Source organism: Suillus fuscotomentosus (genome assembly GCF_016647785.1).
Source record: "Suillus fuscotomentosus strain FC203 chromosome Unknown F5891scaffold_72, whole genome shotgun sequence".
NCBI lineage: Eukaryota > Fungi > Basidiomycota > Agaricomycetes > Boletales > Suillaceae > Suillus > Suillus fuscotomentosus.
In genome coordinates this window covers 143,251-165,904 of record NW_024539584.1, presented here as the reverse complement: position 1 = coordinate 165,904, position 22,654 = coordinate 143,251, and the positions used below count along the sequence as shown (strand labels likewise).

Sequence of the window (22,654 nt, the reverse complement as noted above, 5' to 3'; positions counted from 1 at the left end):
TAAGTTAGATATCTAGTCCCCCGTCGTTGGATCATTCTTCGCATTATGATCAAGTTTCTTCTTTGACCCCTCTCGCTCTGCCCATCGCACGACTTTCAGTAGCTCGCAAATATCTGAACACATCTACAATGTACGCTGCTTCAGCTTCGCGGTATCGCATTTTTTTCGGTTTCATACATCATGATAGTGAGATATAGGGGAGTGCGATTCCTGAGAATGGTCCCGGCCTTATACAAATCAATCTAATCTAACACAACTCCATCTTCTGATTGATCTCCGTAGGCATCCACGACACCATCTCCTTATGCAGTTCATTTTCCTTGCAGTTCTCCAATCGAACCGCAAACCTCCCAAAACCTCCCTCCCGTCATGCGAATATGCACACTGTCGGCGGTCGCTCAGCACGGAAATATACATAAAAGTCTCTATTGGCCAGAAGAGACACTAGAGAGAGCCTCAGATCCTCGATGAAGTCTACAAGATTGCAAAAAAAAAAAAGATCAATTAGAGGTGCTAGGCCACTGGCATGCTGATCCGGAGACGATCTGGTTCGACCGGCAAAAATCAGGCGCACACTAGGACTCAAGGACGCTGAATGGAGCAGCCGCGCCCTGTGCATCACCATGTTCAAAAGCTTCTCCCTGTGACGATGCTCACCGAGAGGGAGTTCCTCGCCGCGTGGTGGCAAATGGTAAAGTGTAGGTAAGTATTCTTTCATCCTCGTGCTCTTTGTACATGCATCCAATATTCTGACAGGCCATCGCGCCCTCTGGGAAAGGGGTGTACATCACTGCAACGTCAGTCTCAGCAATATCATGGGATACCACTTACATGGTCAATTTGTAGGCGTGCTCAACGACTACGACTTATCGTCATCTTACCTTCCTCCTACATACCACCTCCTATGAATTGCATTTATGCCATATTGTAATCATTTCGTTCGACATGTAGTACTCTTCTTCCATTTCTTCGCGGTATGATTGGGCAATCCACTCAAAATGGAGATACACGCCATTGCAAAATTACAGTCGGAATTAGGCAACTGAAACCGTGTGTCATGTTGTCAATACTGACTTGATACTGTAAACACTTAATTGGTTGGACAAAAGATGCTGGAAAGCGGAACTACGTGTTCTCGAATGTGCACGCTTAGCCTCCATGATTGTTGTATTCTATTCATTACAAAGTCATAGTGGTACCCAAGACCGTCGCTTCTTGCCTGTGACCGTTCATTCTACAAAGCGACTTATAAGGGAGGCACGCTACCTCAACTACAAGTACGTCTACGATTGTCATGCTCTAGCTTAGGCCTCTCAAGCAACAACTGAAAAGCCAATTCATCGGTCAGTTTGCGGTACTCGTATGCAGTATAAAGTGACTGGACCGCCGAAAAGCACCTCCTTACAAGGTCCCAGGACTCTGCGTGTGATGTGGATGGACGCACGCTTCTGATCCCCGTAAAGCCAAAGTTGCCCTTTTCCTTTGCGCATGTACGAGCATCCACTTTCAGCCATTCTTCCAATGGTCTGTTCTTGCTGAGGAGGTTTCCACCTTCATACCGAAGACAGACCCAGGTGAGGACCCAGATCAACGATTCAGCATCATGCGCATACAGATGCTCGACCTTGCCTGCCATGGCGTCTGGCGAGAGAAGCTCTACCGCCATGAATGGTACCGTTCCGGTGCGCTCGAGGCCCCTGGGACCATCACGTTTAAACGACGATAAGTCGTAGTCGTTGAGAACGCCTATGTATTGACCGCATAAGCGGTACACCATGAGATTGCTAGGGCTGACGTCCCGATGAAGAACGCCTCGCTTCCAGAGGGCGCGATGGCCTATCGAGTAGTGGATAAATGATGAAGAGCAGGAGAACGGGAAAAAAACTTACACTTCACAACTTGCCACCATGCGACAATGAACTCCTCGCCAGAAAGCGTCGTAATTGGGATAAGCTTTCTGAATACGATGATGTACAGGACGCGGCTGCCCTGTTCGGCCCGTTCAGCGTCCTTCAGTCCTAGTGCGACTCGGATTTTGGACGTGGATGTTTCTTCAAACTTGTGGAACCAGACCAGCTCTGGGACGTGGCCTCGCACATCCGGATCTGTCTGTGCAATCTTGTAAACCTCCTTGAGGATGTCCGGCTCGCTCTGACGCGTCTCTTCTGGCCAATAGAGCTTGGCCACCAGTTCAGGGGATTCGTTCAGAAAACAGGCGTCCCGCTGCCGATCTGATAGTGCCTCGCTCTTTACCGGAAACACAGTAGTTGCACGTCCGCGTATACCGAAATGAGTCACGCGCTCCTTAGACTTCACATCCAACTCAAGGTCGATCTGGGTATCCTCAACCATCACCTTGCCCGAAAATCCGGGCTCAGGCTCAAACACGCGGTTGAGGCCCCATTGTTCGTATCCCATCCGCTGCATGATGAGAAGCAAGACCAACCAGCGTGGAAGGTCCTGAACGAAGTTGATGGCAGCGCCTTGAATCGTAGTTTCGCGATCACAAAACCAGATGTAAATATAATCGTCTGGAAGGAGTTGTCAGTTTGGCGCCAGGTTAACAGCATCCCATCAACTTACTGTTCACTATGAAGGAGATGACGTGTTGCCGCGCGATGTGAGCCGCGAACATCTCTGCAACGTAGAGGCCGTTCTGGACGATAGGAGGGGGTTTTGTCGGGTCGTCCTCTTCAGTCCGATCTTCATTGTTGCCGCCTCGCTTGCGCTTGACTCCTCTGCTCGATTGCGACGAGGGTCTTACTACCTCGCACATGTCAGTCAGAAAGCACAAAACGGACAAACTACAGCTTACACTCATTCGATGCTTCGTGGGGGGTCTGAGCAGACCCAGTAGCAGGCGTTGAACCTGTTGGCTTAGCAGGGCCGTTCGTGTCCTTCCTATATTCCATGTACTGCGCAGAAGGAGAAGGAACGACATAATCTGTCTTATAAACGGACGGCGGATGGGTCAGAGACTTCCGGGTGCGTTTGAACTCCAATGTCGATCGAACATCGGTCCATTGAAAGTTGTCTGTGGGCGATTTGCACGCCGTCTCGGTAAGAACCTGGGATTCTTGCGTTTCGTGTGCTTTCGTACCCAGGGCAGTTTGATGAGAGACCACGACAACGTCAGGCTTGCGTTCGGACTGTTTGTCCTGGTGGTCCTGGTATATGGGCATTGGATCATTGACATGAAGTAGAATGTTGGTCTTGTTGTCGATCTTGAACGCAGGTATCCCATCTACATTCACCTTGCTTAGTTCACGGAGCGCACAGTTGGCGGCTTTGACGAAAGGAGCATATGTCAATGGTTCGAGGTTGGTATCACAACTTGACAACGGCGTCAGTTTTCTTTCGCACTGCTCGAGATACTGACTTACAAATTAGTCAGGTGTCCCTTTATCTCCTGCGCTACAGCCCCCGCATTGCAGATAGGCAGAACAGCATTGAGGGCAGTTTCGAGTAGCTTCGATTTCTCGTTGACAGAAAGGTTTTGAGAGCGACCTGTGCATCTTGCAAGGAGTTCTTGCAGCATCGTATCTGCCTTACACTTCTCAAAGTTTTGGACGTCCCTCGCGATCCATGGGCTGACATTTTTGACTCTGCGAAGTTCACTGATGAGTGATGGTGGCGAGAACAAAAGGAGAGCTGACGCACTTAAGGCCAACAGTACTGATGTGTTCGCTGACAATAGCGGAACCGACTGCGAGTGGGGTGGACTTGAGCCCAGTCTCCGAATCGGCAGACAAGGCAGAGTTACGGGGAGGTGTCTTGTCACGTACGGTGGCGTCAGCATTGTCGGCCATGATGATGAGGCTTAAGGAGGCTCAGATAGAAAAGAAAGTGGGTTGAAAATCTGGATACGCAAACCTGAGCTAGCTTTTAAACTAGCAAAACACCATTGTTAGATATTTCAAGTCAAGGTCCACAATTGATAATCGATAAGTACTAGTTGAACGAAGTTGATGGCAGTCTGAGCCAGACTCACGGTTTAGTAAACGATAAATTGACCGAGTTCGTGACAACGACAATTATGTAATCACCTTCGACCATGAGTCAGATCATCATGTATCCCTAGATTCCTACCTTGATCTCTCTTGTTTTCTTTGGCATGTATCCAACACGTGCCGGTTGCAATCCAAATAAAGAAGGTTTGTTATGGTATAAAGTTTTACCGCGTACAGAGGCGCATGCGATCATTCTCACTGGGCTGGCACGCCATCAGGGCTTGTGGGCGCGTTGAAGAACCATAGGCTGTACAGCTGTCACCTTCACGGCGGCCCTTTACCTCCGTTTTGATTTACAAATTTCAAATCTTCGGACGACAAGTCACTTTCAGTAGTCCCCCTGAACACCTGAGTAATAATCAAGGAATCTGATGGTCTTTCTCGATGTTCTTTTCAGCCATCTCTCTCTGCATCCGAATAACTAATAGACTGCGCGAGCTTTTCTACAACAGAAGTGTGAGACGAGGACCCAGGGAGCATCGAAATCACTCATCCTCGAATTATGCTGTGGTTGTTGCCCTTAGCATCTATTGGGTGCGATGTAAATGAAACATTTTATTGGTCCATCTTGACGTTCAAGCGTCCCGCGCGTCGCACAAGAAAATTTTGCAGAAGAATTTTACTGATCGGCAGCCTTTGCCTTTGCCTCCGTTTCTGATTTACAGATTTCAAACTTCCATTTCGCCGAACACTTCTGTTCATTCTTAAGCTTGAACACACGAATAACCGAGGGATCTGATTCAGGACGTCTTATCAGAAGTCACTGTCCGCATTCCGCAGCCGGGCTGTGCGATCTTTCTTGTATGGAGTAAAAGTGGGAGAAGAGGACCCAGCTGCCATCAGCGAGCCTTAGAATCACTTTCCTGTAGTCCTCAAGGTTACACATCGGAGCTCAGGGGATGAATGTCACGTCAAACGGTAGTGCGCTGAGACTCGCGACTTGTCGATCACCACACAAGAGGCCCTGATCCATCTTCTGCAGGCAAGGTCCACCCACTCGGCAGATGTCGTTGCTTGTCCATCCATAGGATCCGAGTCATTGTCTCCTCGACCAAGGAGAGCTCGGGAGAACGGTCAAATCTTGCGTCTCCTGAACTGTTAGGCGGATCTCTACCCATATTAATATCTTTATAAGTTGGTGATGTACTCTACGTGTCTGCGGGTGCCTTCATTATCCTTCATGATTACCCCATCATTTTGCTGTTCGCCACCGTTGTGCTCCTTATTCATACATGTTCGCTGCATATCTCGCTTCCGACATGGTACAACGTGTCGGTTGAAAATTGTTTGGTGTGCTTCGTCCCCCGTCGTTGAATCATTCTTCGCATTATGATCAAGTTTCTTCTTTAACCCCTCTCGCTCTGCCCATCGCACAACTTTCAGTAGGTATCTGAATATATCTACAACGTACGCTGCTTCAGCTTCGCACCGAACACTGGGCATCGCATTTTTTTCGGTTTCATACATCATGATAGTGAGATATAGGGGAGTGCGATTCCTGAGAATGGTCCCGGCTTATACAAATCAATGTCATCTAAGCGCAACCCAACCAACCACACAACTCCATCTTCTGACTGATCCCTGTGGGCATCCGCAACACCATCTCCTTATGCAGTTCATTTTCCTTGCAGTTCTCCGATCAAAGCACAAACCTCCCAAAGCCTCCCTCCCGGGCCCGTCCTGCGAATATGCACACTGTCGGCTGTCGCTCAGCACGGAAATATACATAAAAGTCTCTATTGGCCAGAGGAGGCACCAGAGAAAGCCTCAGATCCTCGATGATGTCTACAAGGTTACAAAAAAAGATCAATCAGAGGTGCTGGGTGTTGGAGTACGAGGCCGAGAGATCCGACGCCAGGGGGAGATCAGAGTCGAGAGAGTCCGAAGGATCCGAGTGATAAGGGGAGAATGGTTCGAGCGCGCGCCAAAAACGGATGAAGACGAGCGACGTATGACGTCGGCTCGCGTCCTAGTTTATTTTTCAGTCTCTCATTCATATGTTCCAGTACCTGACCAACTTACTATAAGATTACCAGCAGTACCGCATGTGCATCTCAGTTTTCGTTCGAGACAACTGAGATGTACGTGCCAAAAAGTCCCTAGAGTTTACGACGCGTCTAACGTTAGTTATAGCTTGTCTTTGTCGTTCTAGGTAGACGCACCGTTATAGAGTTTTCGTTCGAGACAACTGAGATCTTGTCTTTGTCGTTCTAGTTCTAGACTCCTCGTGACCCTCTCGCTCGTAACGAACGCCTTTACTGGGCCACTGGCATCATTGCTGATCCGGAGATGATCTAGTTCGACAAGCGAACATCCACCGCAAAAATCAGGCGCACACTAGGACTCAAGGACGCTCAACGGAGCAGCTGTGCCCTGTGCATCGTGGTGTTCAAAAAGCTTCTCCTCATCACTTTGCTCACCCAGAGGGAGTTCCTCGCCGCGTGGTGGCAAATGGTAAAGTGTAAGTGTTTTTTTCCTTCTCGTGCTCTTCGTACATGCATTCCATATTCTGACAGGCCATCGCGCCCTCTGGAAAAGGGGTATATATCACTGCAACGTCAGTCTCAGCAATATCATGGGGTGCCGCTTACATGGTCAATTCATAGGCGTTCTCAACGACTACGACTTATCGTCATTTTAACGAGACAGTCCTAGCGGCCTCGAGCGCCGGCAGTAAACGTTCCCTCGCCAAAAGCCATGGCAGGCAAGGTCGACCATGTGTATGCGTATGATGCTGAATCGTTCATCTGGGTCCTGACCTGGGTCTGTCTTCAGTATGAAGGTGGCGTGCGCAGCAAGAACAGACCACTTGAGAAGTTTCTGAAAGTGGATGCTCTTAGATGCACAGAACAAAAGACCCACGTCTGGTTAGTAAGGCTCAGTACCATGCGTCCATCAGAATCGCACAAAGTGTGATGGTGAAGTTGCAAAGAAGTGCATCTTGGGAGTTCACTCGTTTGAACGGGAAAAGAGCAAGTATATGCACATGCCATTGTACCGAATGCGACGGTGCCAACATAAACATGTGGATTGCGGTCGGAAGAGAAGGTGAACATGAATGTGCCAACAAAGGGTGAACAACTGTCGGTCGTATTCACAACGGTATATGGACTTGCTCAAGGCATGAGAGAAGAGCAAATGCCTTTGGATTGAAAGTGAGCCAGTGTCGTGGGAAAAGGCTGAGAACGTACGTCTAGAACAACTACGCATCGCCGGCCTTGGTTGTCAAGTAGAAATTGAGCCAAAGTATCTGAGGAAGTTCCTTCATGAAAATGCACAAGTCCAACGTAGCGGAACGAAGTTGCAGTACCGCGTTAGATATGAACATCGCCCGTCGTTCCAAGCACACATAAAATGTATATATACGCACACGTGGTGGTAGCTTCCTTCCTGCATAAGTACGTGACCCGAACCGCAGTATCCCGTGAGCTATTGCAGATACGTGAAACGCATAATTAGTCACGCAAATTGCGAGGAGTTTTCACGATCCTTAGGATCATGTGTGAGCCTACCGCGGACGTTTCCGCAAATACAAACTGCATGAATAGACGTACTTAATGACCCTCGCTACGGCGTACTCGACCAAACTCATGATGCCATGCCCATCGTCGACAGCGAGGAATTGTATTTTTGAGCTACATCAGTAGATAATTCGAAGACAAACGAGGTGGTGACTCGTGTCTGTGGTAGTGCCCGTGGCCCCACACTCACCTGACTCACCTATCAGATGCTTATTAAAGTGGCTTGTGGTGGACGCAACCGCTAGCCATATATAGTGACAGTCACGTCTGAATGCGATAGAAGTCGTAAGAGTGAAGGACCTTAGATGGAGATGTTCAGTCGAGTCACTTTAGTATAGGACAAAATAACTTCAATTGGCGTACTTGTTGTTCAAGAATTATAAATATGACTATAACATTTGGGAAGGAAGCGTCCTGCCTCGGGACGTGCCACTAGTGGAGATTGAAAGACTGCTATTGTGCATTTGAGCTGGCAAGGGCTTGAACGTTCGTATTAATTTGGTGTCTCGACGATTGAAGCTAAGGACTGAGTTTGTTCGATAGCTTTGTTGTTGATGCATGGTATTCAGGAGAGTTCGTCAATTCATCAGAGCGGCAACACGAAGGCGCTTATCATCACAGCTTTATATGTATTGAGAGTTCTGATGGGGCTGATGCTGTGAGGCAGTATAAAGACGCTCGGTGGACGCACCTTCAGGACTTAAAACGAGACCGATACTATCTCTCTAGCAAGTCAATCTCCAAGGACCGTACCCAATACCATCAGCCTCCAGCAAAATAAATCGGCTCAGCCCTAGCACTACACCCATTCGAGTGTTTGAAGATCACTATCAAGCGGTGCTCGCAGTCGCAGTGCTCCCTGATAGACAGCGTATGGTCACTGCCTCGTCGGACTCCTGGCTTCGTATGTGGGACTTGAGGGCAGGTACATTGTTGAAGATGATGGCGGGGCATACTAAGAGTGAGGTGTGGGCATTAGCGGTATCGCGAGACGGGCAATTGATAGCAAGTGGTGATGAGAAGGGAGAAGTCATCGCCTGGCACGGAGCAACTGGAGAATTTCTCATCAAAGCTATCAAAAGCCAGTTCGGGATGATATCCCTGGACTTTTCTCCCAGTGGTGCAGTGCTAGCCACCGCTTCAATGGACCAAAAGGCGAAGTTGTGGGATACGAAAACCTGGCAGTTACAAGGAAGACCGATCACGTGTGATGATCGTGTCTTCTGTGTTCGCTACTCGCCTTCTGGCGAACATCTTGCTATTGCAACAGCCAGCAACATCGAAATATATAATCCGGGCACGAGGCACCGTATCGCAAAGTTTAATGGTCACAGCTCATATAATTGTTCGCTCACCTGGACACCCGATGGCACAGGCCTCCTTTCATCAGGCAATTATGAGGATCCTACCATACGAGAGTGGGATGGATCCACCTGGGAGCAGGTCGGTGATGCCTGGGTGGGACACACCAAGGATGTTAATGTCATTGCGATTCATCCGAGTCCTGCTGGAACGCTGGTCGCTTCTGCATCTGATGATAAGCAAGTCCGTCTCTGGCGCCTTTCAGATCAACGAACTATCTCCATCTTCCAGCACTCTGATCGGGTGTGCTGTGTCACGTTCTCCATGGATGGCAAGCATATACTCAGCGGAGGTGACGATGAGAAGATATCAGAGTGGGCAGTACCCAAGAATGCTTTGCCCAAGGATGCTAGGTTAAAGGTATTTTCCCATTATCATCCTGTCCGTTCTGATTGTTCGTCTCGTCTCGTCTCTTTTTCTATTTTCAAGGCCGAAAGCTCCGATTCAAAGGCATATTTCCACCGTTGACTCTAATAACTAAATTCGAGCATACCTTAGATTCTCACCATCACCACGAGTGCCCGCAACGCCCTTCTTTTGGGGGAATTGTCTACGGCTGAAAAGATAGTCACGCAAGGGATCACGGCCCACGCCAACAACTACACTTCCTATGCCACTCGCTCATTTGTTATGGCACGCAAACGCAACTGGGATCATGCACTTCGAGATGCAAATGAAGTCATCCGGCATGCACTTCACATATGCTAACATTGATCCTGGCATAGTCAATACGCATTAATCCATCGTTAACAGGCTATATTGCGAAGGGCATTGCCCTCTATGGGAAAAGGCAGTTCCAGGACGCCACGAAAGTTTTTGACCTTGCGTTCAGATCGGCTGATGGTGTTGCAAGGACAACACATTTACTTTTCTTGATCAAGGCATGTTTCTCTTTTATTGCACACTCCGCGCTTCATTATGAGTCACAGGCTATCGCACTGTTTAATGCAAATAAACATGATGAGGCAATGCTGCGCGTCCAAGAACTAGTCACTGATTTTCCCGATACCGATCTTCTTGCTTGCCGTGTCGTTGAAGTGAGTATCAAGCACAGTTTTGTGTGCTGACTTTGATGATACCGATTTTCGCATCAGACGTATCTACACGTCCAATTAGGCACCATTGCCTTGAGCAGCTGGTCTCGTAAGCTTGAAGCTGTCAACCATTTCACTTCCGCTGTCAAGGCTAGCGTTTTCTTTTCCAAATCGCCAATTCATCGTATGTATGGGGATTTTACTGTGGTACGTTGGTGTTACACAGTCAACGATGTTTCTTCATGTTCAATTGCGTGTTTTTTTTGGCAGCTCTTCGGGTGGGATCTTGAGTCATTGTGGCTCACCGCCCACAAGCAACTATGCCGCGCTCTCATGCGAGCGGGTAAAATTGGAGAGGCATTCACAACGTTCCAATCCACGATGGAGGCATGTGATGAAGCTACAAGATCCAGCTTACGTGCGTGGTTCGCCGGTAAGTCGTCGGTGATGTTACATGCTGCGATCCTTAACTACTTTTTTTTCCAGCTTTCTAGAGAGACTGGAGTATGCTACGTCTTGCCCGTGGAGATACAGCCCTCTCCGCGAGCAGTCACTCTTGCGTTTTGAAATGCAAAGATATCTCGTACGGTTACTCGACATTACAATTATGAAATCAGACCAAATGTAATGTTCTATGTACAACACTCACACGCCCCTAGTCCTTCCCTCCTACCACATACTATGAATTGCATTTATGCCATATGGTAATCCTTTCGTTCGACACGTAATACTCTTCTTTCATTTCTTCGGCGACGGTATGATTGGAAAATCCACTCAGGTTGGAAATATACGCTATCGCAAATTACAGTCGGAATTAAGCGACTGAAATTCTGTGTAATGTTGTCAATACTTGGTTTGTATTTTCAAGCTGTAGTCTTGACCAAGAGGGTCTAAGGATGAATGATTGCGTGATTACAGTGTTGTATTAAAACTATACTGTCCTAAATAAGTTACTAACAGGGACAATATATATAAAATCTGGGTGAACACGCGAACATGCAGACCCGCACACATCTATTAGGCGCTCATGCGGAATCTCAGCGATGTTCTACCCAGGGGGCCCAATCGAGAATGTGGTCCGTATGGTCGGCGCTCTTTCTCGACGACTGGATCCAGGCGCAGGTGGCGGGCTCAGGATGGGGGAAGACCCGTACTGATCCGAATTTGTCGCACCGGCATCAGTGCGCCGCTCGAGATAGGAAGCATCATTAGAAGAGCGGTCCCCCGCTGGTGTTGTCCATACGCGTACCGTACCGTCGTGGCTGCCTGTGGCGAACATAAAGGGTTCGTCGGTGGAATGATTCCACGCAACACATGTCAAGTCCCCGCCGAATGTTTGGGGTCTAATGTAATGAAGTAAAGCCGCACTATCGCGATCCCAAATGTGGATATCGCCCGCTGTGTCCGAGTATTCATGAGTGGTCCTCTTTGCCGCCAAAGTAGCTAGAGCCCGCGATGTCCACCTGGGCTTTGGGCAGATACGTATGACGGAGAAGCAGCCTAGCGACTTGTGCAAACGAATGTTGTTCACGACCTTTGGCATCCCGTACCAGCCCTATCTTCCACAACTGTGGAGGTGTCTACGAATACGATATAAGTGATCAGAAGATGTAAAGATATCATGACTCTCGGTACCTTGCGCTCAAAAGAAATCAGCACGTTTCCACCCCTTTTGGATATCGTGATATCACGCACGTCGTTCACGACGGGTGTCTGACTTTTGAACTCCATCAGTAAAGATACTCGAAAAGATGAAGGTATCAAGATATGACCCTTACACGTACTTAGCCTTTTCATTTTACATACACGAACACTCCTCCTACCATGCGTCATACACGTTTCCTATTGACTCTCCGTCCCAATCAAACGTATTAATTCCTCCTCTCGTCGAACAATCTCCCTCAGTCTTTTTGAACCAAGACTGAGTTCTGTTCTCGCCCTTAGTTTCTCTAGTCCGAGTCTCTTCACCTTTGATAGGTTATGAGCCCTGGCTCAGACTAGGCATACATTCGTTTCTCGCTTCCACTCGCCTTATCTGAGCCTCTCCGACCTTTTCCGAACTGGAACAAGGTCGCCCTCTATCCCCGCTTGACCTGCGGATCTTATCCATTCCCTTGCCGCCATCGCCGCCATTAACGCCTGTCGTACCAACTCGCTCGTTACCACACCCATTGAATCTTCCCATTCTATTGTCGCCATCGCCGACACATCGTTCGACACCTGTCATGTCCACCATATCGTCGTCCAACATCCGGATTCCAACATCTTTTCCTCACCCTCCTCTGGACGCCAATGGCTCCAACTACACCTCGTGGGTAACGACCATGGACCTTTGGCTCTCGCTCTTCAACCTTTGGCGCCTCCTTTCAGGAGATGAGAAGGGTCCTCCGCGCCCAACCAGAAGCACCACTGAGACTGAGGCTGACTTCAACAAACGCCTCGCGGCACATGATGCGAGCGCGGACGTCATTTCTTTCCGAGAACGCCAAAGCATAACCAAAGGACTCCTTGGTATGACGGTACACTCAAGTGACCTCATCCACTTCATGGGTGTCACTGATCCAGCCGTCATCTGGAAAGCGCTAGAAGACAAGTATCAGGCGTCTGTTGGCATCCGCTTTACGAGCCTCATGGGCCGTATCTTTGACCTTCCCAAAGCATCTGATAGCGACTCTCTTACCAAGACCATTAAGGAGATCACGGACATCAAGGCCCAATTCAAGGTCATTGAATCCATCGAATGGAAGTGCAACGAATATACCCTTGTCCAAGCGCTACTGCGTGCCCTTCCCGACTTCTATGCGCCGCTTTCCCAGCTCATACTCCATAGTGCTGACGCCAATACCGGGAAGCTAACGCTGGAAGGAGTCATCAGCCAGATCAGGAACTCGGAACAATATTATGCAAGTTTCGGCTCTGCAAACCCACATGCGCACCACACAGCCATGGCTGCTAGGGTGGCGAAAGCAGGTAAACCTACTGAGCGTGCCAAACCGAAGGATTTTGACGCCTCCAAGGGAGATAAATGGGAGTTGTCGTGGCGCTCGACGTGCGGATCTTGCAAGCGCACAGGCCATATCTGGAACAACTGCCGTGCTCGTCTAGCAAAATCCGACTCATCAAACACGTCAGCGTGCATTCCCCCCTCACCTTCACAAGGTACTGACATATCAGTTCCCCTACCAGGACAACCTGACGGCATTCCATCGTTTCTTCGTCTTCCTACACACTCTGCTAGTTTCTCTAATACGAGCACTATTTCTTTTCAATTCCACGTAGACTCTGCCGCCACCGCACATATGGAATCCAATCACTCCCTCTTCACTCGCTACAGAACTTACAACCCTCCATTAATCGTGAAACTTGCGAATGACGATACTGTTCTTGCCCCAGGTTGGGGATTCATCACGCTAGTGCTCGACGGAAGACATGAGTCTATCGAACTCCCTTTCCTCCACGTACCAGACCTACGGTGCACACTGATATCAGTGTCTGCTCTAGCGTCGGAGGGAATTTTCTTCGAAACGGATGCTGAAGGAGGACAAATGCGTCGTGCTGATAAGACTGTGATCGCACGTGTGGAATGCTCTGCCGGTCTATACTACCTTCGAGCCAAGCACACCCATACGGCCTTTGCCACCAGGTCCACCTCGGCTACGCCATTACCACTAGCTGTATGGCATGCACGCATGGGCCATGCCGCAAACTCCACCTTGCGCAAAGCTGAGAAGGTTGTATTAGGACTGTCACTTAACCTGTTAGACGAGTCTACAGGACCTGGTGACCACATTGACTGTCCGTCGTGCCTAATGGGCAAACAAAAACGATTGCCGTTCCCGTCTCATGCTCGACACCGTGCAACGCACGTCGCTGAACTTGTTCACACTGACGTTTGGGGACCCGTCAACACTGCAACCCCGTCCGGCGAAACATACTTTGTTGCCTTCACTGATGATTTTTCGCGTTATTCCACTATCTACCTCATTAAGCACAAGAGTGAGGTACACTCGCACCTTCTGCGATATATCGCCTGGATTGAAAACCAGTCAGGGCAACGAGTTAAACGCCTCCGCAGTGACAACGGTGGCGAATACGTCTCTCACGCTACTATTGAATTCCTGCGTAGTAAAGGAATTGAGCACGAACTTACGATGCCTCATACAGCCGAACAGAATGGTGTTGCCGAACGTGGACACCAGACCATTGCCACCCGAGCATTAAGTGCCCATCACCAGAGTGGTTTTCCTCGTTCGTTCTGGGGCCACGCCATCCTCAACTCAGTATACATCAAGAACTTCCTCCCGTCGTCAGCTACTGACAACAGAACGCCGTTTGAACTCTTCTATGGTGAACTACCAAATGTCTCGCACCTACGTCCGTTTGGCTGCCTCGCATATGCTCACATCCCAGACGACAATCGCCACAAGTACGACTTTGTTTCGAGACGGTGCTTCCTACTGGGGCACGTCAAAGATGCGGGATATCTTCTATGGGATCCAGCGACACGACAGACGGTGCGCTCTCGAAATGTCCTTTTTGATGAAAAATTCTTCTACGGCACACCCAACTCAGTTCTCTCGCCCCTCGTTGAATTACACAACCAGCGCATTGCAATGCAGCAGCCCACCCTCGCATTGCCACATGATTTGCCGATATCAGAAGACGGCTTCAGAACCACACGACCTGGAGAAGATGATTCCGGTATTACACTACCAGGACCCAGTACCGTTTCAGTGGGAGTACTTCCGACTTCTGCTCCTCTCATCCCCGAACCTCCACAGCCATTCCCGCAGTCGAACGACAATGTTCTCCCTGTCCCTGCTGAAGTTCCGGTAGAAACGGTACCATCTCCTGAGCCACGACGTTCGACACGTCAACGCATTGACGCGCGACCAGCAGTCCCGAAAACTGTTGCCATCCCAACAAAACATGTCCCAGTACAGCGGCGTTGGACTTATGTACCGGTCACTGTTGAGGAGGAGGTTGTTGAAGAAGAAAATCTTAGTATTAGTGCTACCCCCGATGTCACCATTGAGCACTCCGCGAAGCATGTATCCTTGGCGGACAGCAACAAGATTGATGGACGGAAGCTTCCCCCCAAAACGATAGCTGCCGCTCGCTTGTCAATGGATTCGGGTCATTGGGAAAGCGCAATGAATGAAGAGTTAGCTTCGTTGGGAGAAAAAGGAGTGGGTGTCTTAACACCACTCCCATCAGGGAGAAAAGCAGTCGGCTCACGGTGGGTGTACTCGCACAAGTATGACGAAAATGGCCAGATTGCCCGCCACAAGGCCCGCCTTGTTGCGCAGGGTTTCACACAGATCGAAGGACTAGATTACACCGACACCTTTGCTCCTGTTGCAAAATACGACACCGTACGTGCACTACTCTCCATGGTCGCTAAGTTTGATCTTGAACTTGATCAAATGGACGTGAAGACCGCCTTTCTCAATGGCGAGCTTGACGAAGAAATCTACATGCGTCAACCTCCAGGCTTCGAAGACCCTGAGCATCCAGATTGGGTCTGGAAACTCCTCAAGGCCATCTACGGACTCAAGCAAGCCGGTCGTCAATGGAACAAGACACTCGATGATTTCCTGCGAAAAGAAGGTTTTAATTTTGTTCGTAGCGAAGCAGACTATAGTCTGTATGTTTTACGAAAAGATGACAAGACCATCTGGCTCCTTGTTTACGTCGATGACATGTTGCTCGCATCGAACTGTCGGGATTTCCTTAACGGTTTCAAATCGGAGATGAGCAAACGTTTTGAAATGAAGGACCTTGGTGAAGCGCGTCATTTCTTAGGAATGCACATTACACGAGATCGCTCTAAGAAGCACCTTACCGTCAACCAATCCTCCTTTCTCGAACAGATTCTCAGTGAAACTCGGATGTCAGATTGTCGACCAGTATCTACCCCCATGGTTCCAGGGATCTCCTTGACGAAGTCATCTGCACCCCTCACTCAAGCCGAAATCCAACAATTTGCGCACATGCCATACGCGCGTGTCGTTGGGGAACTCAACTTCGCCATGCGCGTTAGTCGTCCCGATATTGCATATGCAGTATCGGCGCTGTCAAAATATCTGAGTAACCCTGGCATAGACCACTACCGCCAGCTTCACCATCTCCTTCGTTACCTTCGTGGATCCACACATCATTCCCTAACGTTTGGTTTGTCCAACCAAGGACTCATCGGTTATTCGGATTCTGACTTCGCGTCTGATAAAGACGACAGTCGCTCAATTGGGGGCTATGTCTACTTTCTTTTCGGTTCCCCCATCAGTTGGCGTTCCCAAAAGCAATCCGTCGTTGCGACTTCGTCTACTGAAGCTGAATACATCTTACTCTCTAACGCGGCCCGCGAACAGATCCATCTCAGCCAGCTGCTATGCGATTTTGGTCTTGACCTCTCGCTGATCACCCCCACCACGTTATATGGTGATAACAATGGAAGTCGCGCACTAACGAAAAACCCTCAATTCCACGACCGGGCCAAGCACATTCGCGTCCGCTATCACTTCGTTCGAGATCTGGTCAGCGACGGCACCATCATCATTCCCTATGTACCCACACATGATATGATTGCCGACATCTTCACGAAATCCCTACCACGAAAACTTTTCCGCAACCATCGACACTCGCTTGCTCTTCGTTCATCGTCAAACGAAGACCCAGTTGAATGAGCACGCCCGCGTCTCTAGCGTTTTGCGTTCGAGTGGGAGTATCAAGATATGACCCTTACACGTACTTAGCCTTTTCATTTTACATACACGAACACTCCTCCTACCATGCGTCATACACGTTTCCTATTGACTCTCCGTCCCAATCAAACGTATTAATTCCTCCTCTCGTCGAACAATCTCCCTCAGTCTTTTTGAACCAAGACTGAGTTCTGTTCTCGCCCTTAGTTTCTCTAGTCCGAGTCTCTTCACCTTTGATAGAAGGTAGCTCACCTTTCGAATTGTTTGGTCTCAATATTGAAAACTAGGTGATACGAAGTCAACCAGATGGCCTGTGGACATGCACAATGCTCACCTATTATGTGTTTTTCAACCCTAGTGGTGCGGCAAGGAGTGGACCCACACCCAGTAGCCGTTGACCATCTGGAGTCACAGCTACATTGTGCAACTGGATGCGACCAAAGTGATACGAATCAAGAACCTTGAAATATATTCAGTCGGGATTCGGCTGACACCGAGTAATTTAATCACACCTTTCCTTGGATGTCCTGAAGAAAGAGTTCACGATTTATCAGTGCATACACAAATAATGACAGTTTTGCTAACCAGTCTAAAAACATCACTACCTTCGACGGAGAAGAAATGTGCTGTCGTAAAGCATCAGTAACGTACAACCAGACAGGACCATAAAACGAATTACTGTCGCTGTTAGGCAGCCATGCAATAGATGATACAGAGTGCGGCCGGTCGATTGTTCTCTTACTGAGTCCATCCTCCGTCCAGACCTTGATTCCGCGAGTTAATCTTGTCAAGAGAATGGTACCGGTCGCAGACCTGTCCGATCACATTTGAACATTTGCATTTAAAGATAGTGAAACACTCGCTGCATACCATGCAACTTGGCCGATAAAACCTCGCACATGTACCAGAACAGCCCGAGTTGAAAAAGATTCCTGGGAAAAATTAATGTAAACAATGTTTGTAAAGCGCAACACCTCATATGCTTGACCCGACACGAAAAATGATAGAAGACCGATCCCAACTTGACGCAGCATATCAGCCGGAGAAGCCACAAAGAAATCATAACGCACCTTGACGTAGCGAGATATTTTCCGTTTGGGGAGAACTATAGATGCCGAACAAGGGCTGTATGTATGGAAAGGTCCTGTATGGGTTCTAAAGTTCTCAGCTTTGGAATCAACGTGGAAACTCTCTGTCCTCGAATGGTGTTCAAACCGATGGACGAGAATCGGGTGGGAGACATTCCCGCAGTGGAGTTCCGGTCAAAGGAAGGTATCCGTGGCGGCATGAAGGGCCGTAGATACAGCGGGACCTGCCCCGCTTGCTGTTGCTGCATCATGATGACAGAACGAACAGCTCCCTTAAAGCGCTGACGGGCAATGGATCGACGGGAAGACTCGCTCTCCTCACTCGCAGGTGCATCCAAAGAATTGGGACGCTCGGTATATTCCGAGCACATAGATAAAGCTGGTTCGTGGTGGTGAGAAATTTCAAGCATCTGCGGGCCCTCCTGTGTGGTTGGAAGAGTATGGTGCTTATGTCTGAACCGCGTAATCGCATTGGTTACCTTCTTCAAAGACACTCGTCTTATCATCAGTGAATTGATGAGTCCTCGATATTGTAGCCGTGGGAAGTATAGCACGATGTAATTCTGCTGCCGCCAAATATTAGCTTATATACTGCGAGCAATTTGAGTTGCACATATATACTCATGTATGCTTGTAAATCCAGCTTAACATGAATGATTTATAACAATCCTGGGACATTCCGCCTTTGCAGCCAATGAGTAGTGGTAGTATACCTGAGCCAATTGTTTTGAGCTTCGACATCTTACCTGATCTTGTTTTTTAATTACAATGTTATTTAAGGCCTTTTGATGGAAAGAGCCTCGGGCATTTGTCGACAAATATAAAATACCATTAGATTTAGTCACAAAGCTATGACATTCCTCCTTTTCAGATAATGAGGGGTGGTAGTAGACTTATCCCAATTATTTCGTGCATTGTCGTTTGGCCCTATTTATTTATCCCATTACAATGCTATTCAAGCCCTTCTCGTGAGAAGATACCTTTAGCGGACAACTTTTGAAACTGGCTGTACCGCTTCCAGCGGCCTCCGCTTTCAATAAGACTACATTAAGTATTTTCAAAACAATGCTTTACATGTTTCTGATTGCTGCTTATTGCAAATGTGAAAGTACAGCGGCGCTCTACAAGGCATCAGCGGGATCAATTAATTGTGCTACAGCGCTGGAAATATCCTAAGTCCAACATTTGTATATGTTTGTTCATGTGACGGTGCGCTCACAAAAGTTCAACTTGAACTTTTCTTCCCGCTCTCACTCGCTCTCACTCATCGCTACTCTCACTTGCCACTTTGGCCGACGATGATGGTGCGATGACAACGACGATGACCCGACAGCAACAACCCAACAACATCAACACGACGACGATGATACGACGACAATGACGACGACGACGATACGATGACGATGACGACGACACGACGACGACAATGACGATGACGACGCGACGCAATGCGACGACAACGACACGATGCGACGACAATGACGATATGACGACGACGATGCGACGCAATGCGACGACAACGACACGATGCGACGACAATGCGATGCGACGACAACGACGACGCGATGCGACAATGACGAGACGACAACGACGACGCGATGCGACGAGATGACGATGACACGACGACGACATGATGCGATGCGACGACGCGACGAGACGACAATGACGATGACACAACAACACAACAACGACGACACAACGATGATGACGACGGATACAACGATGACACAACGACGACAATACAACGACGACACAACAACATATCTCTCACTCGCTCTCATCTATAATAGATAGATAGATGTTCGCTGTTTATGTCAGATTTAAAATTTAATGGAATTTGCTTGATATCATTTAATTGAATTGGAAAAGCTGCCTGAAAATAATGTGCTAGTATTGTCGTGAATTGAGATCCTATTTACGAAAATTTGAAAGGGATTAAAATAATTGGACAGATTGCCAAATCGTCAAATTCTTGCAGATTTGTGCAAGTTGGATCGCATTTCATCCAATTTGAGAAGGAGGTTTTTCCTGAGTAGCTTTGACATCGGAAGCAGATATAAGAAAATGAAAAACGCTTCTTTCCTCTACAAGGTCAAACATGATAATGTAATGACCGATGGCAGAATTATGCTGATGTGTGCGATTGTGTACTATATATTGTGATATATGGCTTTCTACTTTCTTCACCGGTTCACTGATGATCAAGCCGCGGATCGCCAAGATGCGTTGATTGCAGTAATGGATGATCTTTCGCACTTCCACAACAGCAGAAAGGAGGAGCATGCGGTGGGTTGTTTCATTTATCACATCCTCCAGCCATACATGACCGCGATGCTGAACGAATATCCAGCGTTCTGAGGCGAACCAAGCGGAGACGGCAGCCAGGCCGAAGGAAGTGACAGCCTGGGAAAAAGTAAGCACGCAATTCGGAAGCGCAGAACTATCAATAGTGGTTCTCAAAGTTAACTTCGTAGAATTTTGAAAGGTCAAAGATTTGCGAGTTGCCGGTATTATTGACGCTCCGACGCTGACAAATAAACCCTAAACGTTGTACTGTGACCATCATCTCCTGGCACCTGCTATAGCGTTCTGCAACTCCATCTAGTATGCCCCAAGAATCTGATCGAAAGAAGCTGCTTCATAGTCTCAAAAAAACGAGCAATGATCTCACCATTGCACGTTATATGGAACTAATTGAGTTTATGGTAGATCAACTATTAGATGAAGACGACAATGAAGACTCTGATAAGGAATCTGATGGCGCTGCCAATGGCCGTAGTGGCTCGGATGTTAGTATACGGACCGCATCACCAACATGGCCAGTATCCCCAGTGTCCCCTACGTTGTCGATTACCTCTGCCTTGTCAGACAACTCTCTGACGTCACTCTCAACTGCATACTCTGAGTTCCTATCGCGTGACATCCCAGATATGTGCGAACAAGTCTTTACTCAGTTTACCGATGCAATCACTGCACTCCACGACGAGGTGGAGAAATGTCGGGTCCTTGATTTCCGTCCATCTCTGAGTCGCGCGCCTCAGCTACACCTGCTGAAGGAGTGGGCTCTATTCTCACCTGAAAAATTCCGTCGCAAGTTCCGTGTTGATGCGGATGTGTTTGAAGAACTTACAAAGTTGATTGAAGGACACGCCATCTTCTACAATAATTCAAATAACCCCCAACTCCCCGTCCCAATACAGCTCGCCATGTTTCTCAATGGCGCTGGCCATTATGGCAATGCCGCAACCACCGAAGACATATCCGACTGGGCTGGCGTGTCCGTGGGGACCGTCTACAATTGCTATAAACGTGTGATGATTGCGATCCTGCAACTTCACGACCGGGCCATTCATTTTGATTCACTTGATCACGAGGATCAAATTGAGCGAGAGCGGGCGAAAACTTACGTGGAAAGTAGGACGTGTCATGAATGGCGTGGAGGCTTCCTTTGTGTTGATGGGACTCCGTCTCCCTTACACGAGAAGCCAGGTTGGCACGGGGAGGGTTTCTTCGACAAAAATTCAGATTATTCTCTAACAGCGCAGGTAAGTGTCAGTTCGATGTGCAGCACAGCGACTTACAATCAAAAAAGGTCATTATATTCCCTCACAACCTTCGTATCATGGACTATGTCATCGGTGTACCTGGAAGTCTCCACGACTCAAACGTATTTGCGCGGACAAGAGTTTCCCGGGATCCCGAGTCGTTTTTCGGTGCAGGAGAGTGGTTGTGGGCGGACTCAGCATATGCTGCACGAACCTGGTGTGTGCCACCATATAAACAGCCACCGGGAGGGTGTTTGACCCCGGACCAAAAGACGTTCAACTATAACCTATCGACAGTGAGTAGGAATGGCAATATACATTCATAGTCCTTACCCAACATCTAGGTCCGTGTTCGTTCAGAACATTTTTTTGGCTCTATCAAGGGCCGGTTCCAATCACTGCGGGAGCTTTGCATCCCAATCCAAAGTCAGAAGGACCTCGACTACGCAAACATGTGGATCCGTTCGTGCTTCATTCTGCACAATCTAATCATTGAAATCGAGGAAAAATCCAACCATGAGGACACGAATGTCTGTTTCTATCAGCAAACTCGGAGGTTGAGGCGAGCTGATGGTGACGCAGGAGAGGATGATCAGCAAGAGGGTGGTGCGGTAGGTGATCAGACCTACATTGGAACTGCAGGGCAGGATTTTCGCAACGCGTTAAAGACGCGGTTGCTCTGTCAAGTAGAAGCTCTTCGTCCTCTTTAGTACATACATAACCTTTGTCAAGTAGAAGCTCCTCGTCCTCCTTAGTACCCAACGAGGGAAATTTGCACTTGAGCTCGGCGAACTCAAAGCGCTTATCCCAAACCTGTAGCGTTTGCTGTGTGTAGTCACGCTTGAGATCGAGTACAAGATGGTATGCATTTCCAAGTCCTAAAAACGAGTGGTAATATAGACCTACTTCAGTTTGATTCAAAACCACGCTCCATGGCAATACGACGAATCCGAGCCTCCTCCTCTTCTCGACGTGCACGAGATAGCTCAAGCTCGAGTCTTGCAAACTCAATTTGTTGAGTCATCCTCTCCTGCTGGTGGAGATGGTCTTGTTCCGCAAGACGCATTGCATGCTCCCGCTCATCACGAGCACTGCGGGCCTTGAGATCACGAGCCCAAATGTCGCCCTGAAGTTTCATACGTTTATAGCTTTCGTGCTCGGCACGACCCTCACGTTTGCTGTCGAGGTGCTTCATTAGAGAGTCTGCCGTTTGGGACATTTTTTCTGCAGCGGCAGAGGTCTGGTCAAGGGCACTGCTGCCAGGGCGTTTGCGTGATGAAGAGGGGGGACGACTAAACTGAGGTGATGCACTTCGAGTAGGTGGATGAGACTGTTTTGCGGCAAGAGAAGGTGAACTTTCACGACTTCCTTTAAGTGAGCTGACACGGAG

General features: G+C 48.5%; 4 protein-coding genes across 4 annotated transcripts; all 4 read right to left on the bottom strand.

Annotated features, from left to right (window-relative positions):
* Window positions 1–778: 778 nt before the first annotated feature.
* F5891DRAFT_1175794 (uncharacterized protein) lies at window positions 779–4,100 on the bottom strand. Its single transcript, XM_041365736.1, has 5 exons — window positions 3,384–4,100; window positions 2,816–3,333; window positions 2,584–2,763; window positions 1,890–2,531; window positions 779–1,836 (listed from the first exon to the last, which is right to left on the bottom strand). Exons 1-5 carry the CDS (start codon window positions 3,797–3,799, stop codon window positions 1,268–1,270), a joined length of 2,325 nt encoding a protein of 774 aa, XP_041220598.1. The 5' UTR covers window positions 3,800–4,100; the 3' UTR covers window positions 779–1,267.
* Window positions 4,101–5,555: 1,455 nt separating this feature from the next.
* F5891DRAFT_1060251 (uncharacterized protein) lies at window positions 5,556–5,745 on the bottom strand (the record flags this gene model as incomplete). Its single annotated transcript, XM_041362862.1, has 2 exons — window positions 5,556–5,634; window positions 5,659–5,745. Coding segments are annotated over 2 exons (166 nt in total), but the record flags the coding sequence as incomplete, so codon positions are not given.
* A 5,062-nt stretch (window positions 5,746–10,807) lies between these two features.
* On the bottom strand, window positions 10,808–11,574 carry F5891DRAFT_698253 (uncharacterized protein). Its single transcript, XM_041372847.1, has one exon. The coding sequence runs from the start codon at window positions 11,468–11,470 to the stop codon at window positions 10,976–10,978; it is 495 nt and encodes a 164-aa protein (XP_041220596.1). The 5' UTR covers window positions 11,471–11,574; the 3' UTR covers window positions 10,808–10,975.
* Window positions 11,575–16,968: 5,394 nt separating this feature from the next.
* Window positions 16,969–19,351, bottom strand: F5891DRAFT_1254189 (uncharacterized protein; the record flags this gene model as incomplete). The annotated part of the gene is made up of 7 exons (XM_041369950.1): window positions 16,969–17,091; window positions 17,144–17,158; window positions 17,217–17,257; window positions 17,311–17,444; window positions 17,502–17,775; window positions 17,847–18,098; window positions 19,000–19,351. 7 exons carry the CDS (start codon window positions 19,349–19,351, stop codon window positions 16,969–16,971), a joined length of 1,191 nt encoding a protein of 396 aa, XP_041220595.1.
* Between the last annotated feature and the right edge of the window lie 3,303 nt (window positions 19,352–22,654).